This window comes from Osmia bicornis, chromosome 9, assembly GCF_907164935.1.
Source record: "Osmia bicornis bicornis chromosome 9, iOsmBic2.1, whole genome shotgun sequence".
Lineage (NCBI taxonomy): Eukaryota > Metazoa > Arthropoda > Insecta > Hymenoptera > Megachilidae > Osmia > Osmia bicornis.
In genome coordinates this window covers 10,762,784-10,771,399 of record NC_060224.1, presented here as the reverse complement: position 1 = coordinate 10,771,399, position 8,616 = coordinate 10,762,784, and the positions used below count along the sequence as shown (strand labels likewise).

Here is an 8,616-nt window from a genome sequence, read left to right as displayed (position 1 = left end):
TGTAATATACATTTAATAACAATATCATTATTAGTATATCTACATTAGATATATTGGAATATACTGATACCTTCTACAGATCTATGGACATTTTGTAACAATATCATTACTACTATATCTGCGTTGGATATGTAATGTACATTTAATAACAATATCATTATTACTATATCAGCATTAGATATGAAATATACATTTAATAACAATATCATTATTACTATATCTGCATTCGATATGTAATATACATTAAATAACAATATCATTATTACTGTATCTGCATTAGATATGTAATATACATTTAATAACAATACGATTATTGCTACATCTACATTAGAAATAATGTAATATACTGATTCCTTCATACAGATCAATGTACATTTAATAACAATATCATTATTACTATATGTGCATGAGATATATAATACACATTAAATAACAACATCATGATTACTATGTCTTCATCAGATATAATGTAATATCTTGATGCCTTCCTACAGATCAACGTACATTTAATAACAATATAGTTATTACTATATCCACATTAGATATAATGTAATATACTGATACCTTCCTACAGATCAATGTACATTTAATAACAATATCATTATTACTATATGTGCATGAGATATATAATACACATTAAATAACAACATCATGATTACTATGTCTTCATCAGATATAATGTAATATCTTGATGCCTTCCTACAGATCAACGTACATTTAATAACAATATAGTTATTACTATATCCACATTAGATATAATGTAATATACTGATACCTTCCTACAGATCAGTGTACAACTAGTAACAATATCATTATTACTATATCTTCTGTTGGATTGCACGTGGGCCTGGATATAGATTATACACTTTTCTGTTATCTTTTAATAAACATAAAACAATACTTTATTTATTTATTACGTAGTGAATTATAACAGAAAACATTGTTTTTTTTCAATTTATCACGCGATTCATTTGGATTTTGTAATCCTAAAACACAAGCTTCTTTTTCGCGGTATAATAATTCTTAAAGTGAAACAAAAACGTATCTAATAATATAAGATTGCCAACTTATAGAATACCTTACAATCTAGTTCTACCAACTAAGGAAGATTACTCCCTAACACTCTCCCTTAATCTTCCGAAAGTTAACATTTAAGTCATTGTCGTTCGTAAACATAATTTCAGCCTTACAGGTATTGAACTTATAGCTATTCAGTGCTTTAGTGAATATGTCTGCATACTGCACTTCCGTATTGCAGTATCTTACATTAATTCTTTTTTGTTTTGCAAGTTCATGCACGAAATGATATTTAACGTCTATATGTTTAGATCTTCTGTTAACTACCCCGTTATTTATTAGCGTAATCGCACTCTGATTGTCTATGTTCAAGTCTATCACTAGTTCACAGGAAGTTAATTCTTCAATTAGCGATCTAAAATACAACAGTTCCTTGCAGCATTCAGCAGCTGCCACGTACTCTGCTTCTGTTGTTGATAATGCCACTGTAGATTGCCTTCGGCTGCACCAGGTGATCGGTCCTCCGCCGTATAGTATGACATACCCTGTAGTGCTTTTTCTATTTTCAGGATCCCCTCCAAAATCTGCGTCACAGTATGCTGTGATTTTATTCTCTGGTGCCTCATTTTCATATTTTATACCTTCCTCTAGAGTTCCCTTTATGTAGCGAAACATTCTTTTTACGTCTTTCACATCATTTTCTTTGGTGTTCATGATATGTCTGCTTCCATAGCTCGTCGCAAACGCCAAATCCGGCCTCGTTTTACTAGATAGATATAGAAGGCTTCCAATTGCTTCACGGTACGGATATGTGGTATTTTCTTTAGGCATTGTGTTATCTCTCCCTATTTCTAATGGCGCCCTCACTGGTTTTGCTTCATCCATTCTATATGTTTCAAGAATCTTACTGGCATACTGACCTTGATGTAGTCGAATTTCATTTCTCTTGAAAGTGATCTCTATGCCTAGAAATGTCTTGGGTTCTTTATCAATTTTTATTTCAAACCTTTCTCTCAAATTTTGAAGAAGATTGTTAATTTCTTTTTCATCGTTTCCCATTATGATTCCGTCGTCAACGTAAATTCCTAGAATCAGATTGTTATTTTTTTGTTTAAAAATACATTGCTCTGTTTTTAACTGGTACAGGCCCTTTTCCTTCAGAAAGTTGGTAAATGTTACATTCCATGTAATCGGTGCTTGTTTTAATCCGTAAAGTGCTTTATTTAGTTTGCATACCTTATCACCATATTCAAATCATTCTGGAGCCGCCATATAGATGTCATCATTTAAGTCACCATATAGAAATGCGGTTTTCACATCGAAGGTAGTTATTTTGAACTTCTTCATTGCTGCCAGAGCAAACAGCGTTCTCAACGTGCTGTTACCTATAACTGGACTAAAAGTTTCAGTATAATCTATGCCTGCTTTTTGTTGACAACCCCTTATTACTAATCTCGCCTTACACATCCCATCCTTCTTTCCTTTAAAGACCCATTTGCTGGTTAATAGTTTCTTATTTTTAACTTCTGATCTATTTATTACCTGCCAGGTGTTGTTCTTCAACAGTGAACTTTTTTCCTCCTTTATTGCCTTCTCCCATTTCTTCTTGTCAGGTCCAGTAGTAGCCTCTTCATATGTCAGTAGTGCATAGTAATCTTCGTATCTCTTTGGTGGCTTTCGTGTTCTGACTGGCCTTGTAGTTTGGGTATGGGTATGCTGATATGTTTCAGCTTCTTCTTCTCGCTCTTCTGTGCTGCTTTCCGCTTCTAGATATTCTTCAGATGTATTCACTTCCTCATTTAGGTCATTGTCTTCCTCATCTTCTTCATTTGAATTTCCAGTTTGGTCTTTCTCTTCTGTATCCGTAATTTTCAATTGTATACAGCTATTTTCTCTTTTCTCTTCGTTTGCACCTAATTTGCCCTCATCGAATTCCACATCCCTTGCTACTATTATCTTTCTCCTATTTGAGTCCCAGATTCGATATCCGTTTGGAGCGTACCCAACAAGCATATAAGTTCTGCATCTGTCATCCAACTTCTTCTGAGGTTCCAGGATTTTTGCGTATACTTTGCATCCAAATAATTTTATGTTCTTCAGGTTCGGTTTATGACCATTCCATGCTTCAGCAGGAGTTTTGTCCAATGCTTTCGTCGGGCTCCTGTTTAACAGATATGTGGCTGTGTACGCAGCTTCTCCCCACATTTCTTTATTCATTTTGGAATCTATGAGCAGTACTCTAATCTTGTCGATTAGTGTCCTGTTTAGTCTCTCTGCCCGACCGTTTTGTTGCGGTGTGTAGGGTATTGTTTGATCTAGCTGCGTACCCCTTTGTTTACACCAGTCTTTAAGTATTGTGTTCATGTATTCACGCCCGTTGTCACACCTTAGTTTGTATAATTTCAGATTCCATTTAGCCTCCACCAATGTCACGTATTCTTTTACCTTTTCCGTAACCTCATATTTGTTTTTCAGGAGATATATCATTGTGTAATGCGTATAGTCATCTAAGAAGGTTAGAATGTACCTGTTTCTATCCCATGTTTCTGGACTTATAGGGCCACACAGATCAGTATGGACTAATTCCAAGGGTCTCGTAGCTCTTGATCTTTCCTTTTCAAACTTTTCTCTTGTTTGCTTTGCTCTTAAACACGTTTCACAGAGTTCTTTAGCTTCTTCTGCATCTTTCTTTGAGATATTTGTCCCGTCAGACATGTTTATTAGTCTTTTTATGTTTTCTATTCCTAAATGTCCTAGTTTTCTATGCCACATTTCAACTTGGTTTTGTTCCTTGGTCAAATGTGCACTGTCTTTGGGTTTTAATTTCATTTTGATTTCGTATAGACCATTCTCAGTCTTGTTTCCTCTTAAAATTTCTTTATTTTTCTTTTTAATTATCACCTTTTCTTTGGTAAATAGAACATCTCCTCCGTTATTCGTTATTGCAGCTACAGACAAGAGGTTAGATGTCAATTCTGGAACGTATACTACTTGTTTCAATTTGCAGGCTTCAAATTCTGCATCTCCAACGCCTTCAGCTTTCATAACTTCATTTGCTTTGGCGACTTTAATACTTGAGTCAGTGGGTTTTGTATTTCTTAGTATTTTATTATCATTTGCCATATGCGAAGTCGTCCCTGAGTCTACAATCCAGTTCTCTGTACTTCCGTGTGCCAGGAAGGAGACTAGATTTGTTTGTCTATTCTTATCTGTCTTATTCCGAAAGTAACTGTCTGCATCCACGTGGTTATTTTTCTTACATATGCTGCATGACGCGGACCTTTCTTTGTTATTTGTGGTATTTACCCTTGAACTATGGCTAGCTACATTTTTATTAAAGTATCGTTTTCCTTTGCTGTCATATGTACTGCCTCTATAGTTCCATTTCTTGCAGTACTTGGCGATATGACCTGATCAGTTGCAGATGTAGCATCTTGTCTCTGTTGCCTTAAAAGCAGTTGACACTGTTTCATTTTTCTCTGTATTATTTCTCAGTTCTTCAGTTAGCAGCCTGGCAGTCAGATTTTCCAATGTTCTTTCTTCCACTGGTGAGGATTCCCACGCACTTACAAAGTGTCTGTAATTTTCTGGAAGCGCCATTAAAATCTTTGAAGTTAACATATCTTTAGTTACCTTTGTGTCCAGTGCGTTAAGCGTACAGGCCATGTTCTCAAGTTTGCTTATAAACGTGGAGATGTCCATATCTTTACTATAGGTGTAAGCAAAGAACTCTTGCAGCAACTTGCATTTTAATTGTTCATTGTCTCTTTCATAGATTGCCCTAATTTTATTCCATATTTCCTTTGCAGTTTCACAGTTCATTATCTGCGTCATGATTTTCTTTTCTATCGACATTACAATTATCCTCTTCGCATTTGCATCCTTCTTTTTCCACACTTGAGTCTTTGGATCTGGTGGATCCATCGTTACTATATCTTTCAAGTCACTTGCTTCCACATGTATTAGTACTTGAAACTTCCACATCTGATAGTTGTCTGATCCCCTTAGTTTTTCTATTTGGTTCAATTCTTCATTTGTACACTTTTCCATTATTGCTGTTTGTTTTATTTTGTGGTTTTACTTGTTTTTATTTATTTTTACTTATTTTACTTATTATTTTTTTCTTATTGTTGCGACGACAGCCGCGGATCGGCGTCGCGCATCGCGGGCCCCACCACGGCGGCACCCCCACTCCCGTGCGATTAGACTATAAGTAGGACCGATCGATGCGAGGATCGGAGAGTTGCCTCGGGGCTTCGGCCCCGAGGGGACCTTCTAGGAGGTCCGGACCGGAGCACCAGAGCTCTCGACGCCATGGGTTTCCTGGCGAAGAGATCTCTGGCCAACGGGCCGTAGCATTGCACTACGCTACGACCTGGCAGCTCCTATAGGTCCAGCGGCCGTAGGCGCCTAGCCTCGTCAGTCCCGTGGTTGACCCGGGGTGACCAAGCTAGTGCGCGTTCATAATCTCTGCTGGTGCTTCCGCGGGGATTCCGAACGCTAGTCTACACGGCACCGTATTCTGCCTTTGGCAGCCGATTCCGTCCAGCTTCGCGGCGCTACCCAGGCTGGCCAGGATTGGTCGTCGTCTCGTTCGCTGCTCGGTTCTACCTCGACGTACGAGAAGACGAGCCGCGTGAGGCAAACGGGCAACAACTCCACCGCAGCGCGAAACACCGCAGCGCGATTGAATAAAATACCGTCGGCCCAATCGGGTCTTTCCTTTCCCGACTTTTGCGTTGACTTTCTCGGCACTCGACAGTGCCTCGTCGCTTTCGCTGAATTGTTCGCGTTCGCGCTCCGCTTGCGCCCGCGCTCCGCGTATACCAGCGTGCGTCCGTTTAGCTTGTAAGAGCGTTAGGTATAAGTTCCGCGTGATTTCTGTGACGGACCGGGTTCCGACCGTAGTACGTGAGATCTGTACAGTAGTTTAAGGAAAGCGGCTCCACTTGTCTAACCACCAGACACTATTCTGATTATAATACCCGAGGCCGGAGAATACCGCCCGACCAACCCGGCGAGGATAGCCGCAATAACCGAATAGCCGAATAAACATATATATTTTTCTAACATATCACCGCCTCATTATTTACCGACCTGTTCCCTTGCGAACCCTGGCACGGGGAAACCGACCGCGGTGCGCAACGCCGTGCGCACCGAACCGACCGACCCCGTTACATTTTTACTTATTTTTACTTAAATTTTTTACTTAGTTTTACTCATTTTTACTTATATTTTTTTTACTTATTTTTTCTTACTTGTTTTTACATATATTTTACTTATTTATACTTATATCTTTTACTTATTTTACTTATTTTTACGATTATAATCTATATCTCTGATAGCACAGCGTGAACCTGGGCCCATAACCTGTTGGATTGCACGTGGGCCTGGATATAGATTATACATATTTCTGTTATCTTTTAATAAACATAAAACAACACTTTATTTATTTATTAAGTAGTGAATTATAACAGAAAACATTGTTTTTTTCAATTTATCACGCGATTCATTTGGATTTTGTAATCCTAAAACACAAGCTTCTTTTTCGGGGTATAATAACTCTTAAAGTAAAACAAAAACGTATCTAATAATATAAGATGGCCAACTTATAGAACACTTTACAATCTAGTTCTACCAACTAAGGAAGATTACTCCCTAACATCTTCATTAGATATAATGTAATATACTGATTCCCTAATACAGATTAATGTACATTTAATAAAAATATCATTATTACTATATCTACATTAGATATATTGTAATATACTGGTACCTTCCTACAGATCAGTGTACAATTAGTAACCATATCATTTTTACTATATGTGCATTAGATATGTAATATACATTAAATAACAATATCATTATTACTATATCTTCATGAGATATAATGTAATATCTTGATGCCTTCCAACAGATCAATGTACATTTAATAACAATATCATTATTACTATATCTGCGTTAGATATGTAATATACATTAAATAACAATATCATTATTACTATATCTTCATGAGATATAATGTAATATCTTGATGCCTTCCAATAGATCAATGTACATTTAATAACAATATCATTATTACTATATCTGCGTTAGATATGTAATATACATTTAATAACAATATCATTATTACTATATCTTCATTAGATATAATGTAATAAACTGATTCCCTCCAACAGACCAATGTATATTGAATAACAATACCATTATTACTATACAGGGTGTTATGTAACGCATTTTCACGCTCCTAGATGGTGGTAGGGGGGGTGATTCTGAACAACTTTTTCCTTTGCGAAAAAGTGGTCCGAAGCTTCCTTTTTGAATTATTAAGCAAAAACACTGACCAATCCGAGCGCGTATAACGCGCGGGCTCAGGGACGGCAGCGTCGGCTACGAAGCGGGGCTTGACGTAGGTCGCGAACGAACGGCTCGGCACCCCGTTAGCATAGCACAATAAAAAAATTAAACTAGTTAAACATTTTTTGTTGTTGTTCAAAACGAATACGGAATCTAATCTCTTGTCGCCTGTCATTATGTAAAAAAGGAAATTTTCAACATTCTAAATAACAAATAAAAATGTTTGAAATGAAATAATGAATACAAATTTTAAAACAATTTCAGTGAAACTTACCCATTCGTTCGTAAATTCCTATCTGGGTCAATCCTGGGTTATTGTGTCGGTCTTCATCACTTGACGAAGAAACACGTGAGCAGAACAGCTGATTTCACGATCGGGTTAGTGAACTCGCCTCGTTTATTGCACTTAGGTATCGCACTCGCGCAGTCCCTTTCGGGGTCGATTTTTTTCACTGAAACGACCACACAAAAGCGTTTATTGTACCTAAGTGCAATAAACGAGGCAAGTTCACTAGCCCGACCGTGAAATCAGCTGTTCTGCACACGCGTTTCTTCGTCAAATGATGAAGACTGACACAATAACCCAGGATTGACCCAGATAGGAATTTACGAACGAATGGGTAAGTTTCACTGAAATTGTTTTAAAATTTGTATTGATTATTTCATTTCAAACATTTTTATTTGTTATTTAGAATGTTTAAAACTTCCTTTTTTACATAATGACAGGCGACAAGAGATTAGATTCCGTATTCGTTTTGAACAACAACAAAAAATGTTTAACTAGTTTAATTTTTTTATTGTGCTATGTAAACGGGGTGCCGAGCCGTTCGTTCGCGACCTACGTCAAGCCCCGCTTCGTAGCCGACGCTGCCGCCCCTGAGCCCGCGCGTTATACGCGCTCGGATTGGTCAGTTTTTTGCTTAATAATTCAAAAAGGAAGCTTCGGATCAATTTTTCGCAAAGGAAAAAGTTGTTCAGAATCATCCCCCCTACCACCACCTAGGAGCGTGAAAATGCGTTACATAACACCCTGTATGTGCTTTAGATATGTAATGTGCATTAAATGACAATATCATCATTACTATATCAGCATTAGATATGTAATATACATTTAATAACAATATCATTATTACTATATCTGCATTACATATGTAATATAAATTTAATATCAATATCATTATTAGTATATCTACATTAGATGTAATGGAATATACTGATTCCTTACTACAGAAAAATGTACAT

At 36.9% G+C, this 8,616-nt stretch overlaps 1 protein-coding gene across 1 annotated transcript; it reads right to left on the bottom strand.

Moving 5' to 3' along the window:
• Positions 1-4,431: 4,431 nt before the first annotated feature.
• Positions 4,432-5,067, bottom strand: LOC114881967. The gene has a single exon (XM_029198853.2). It carries the CDS (start codon positions 5,065-5,067, stop codon positions 4,432-4,434), a length of 636 nt encoding a protein of 211 aa, XP_029054686.2.
• Positions 5,068-8,616: the final 3,549 nt, after the last annotated feature.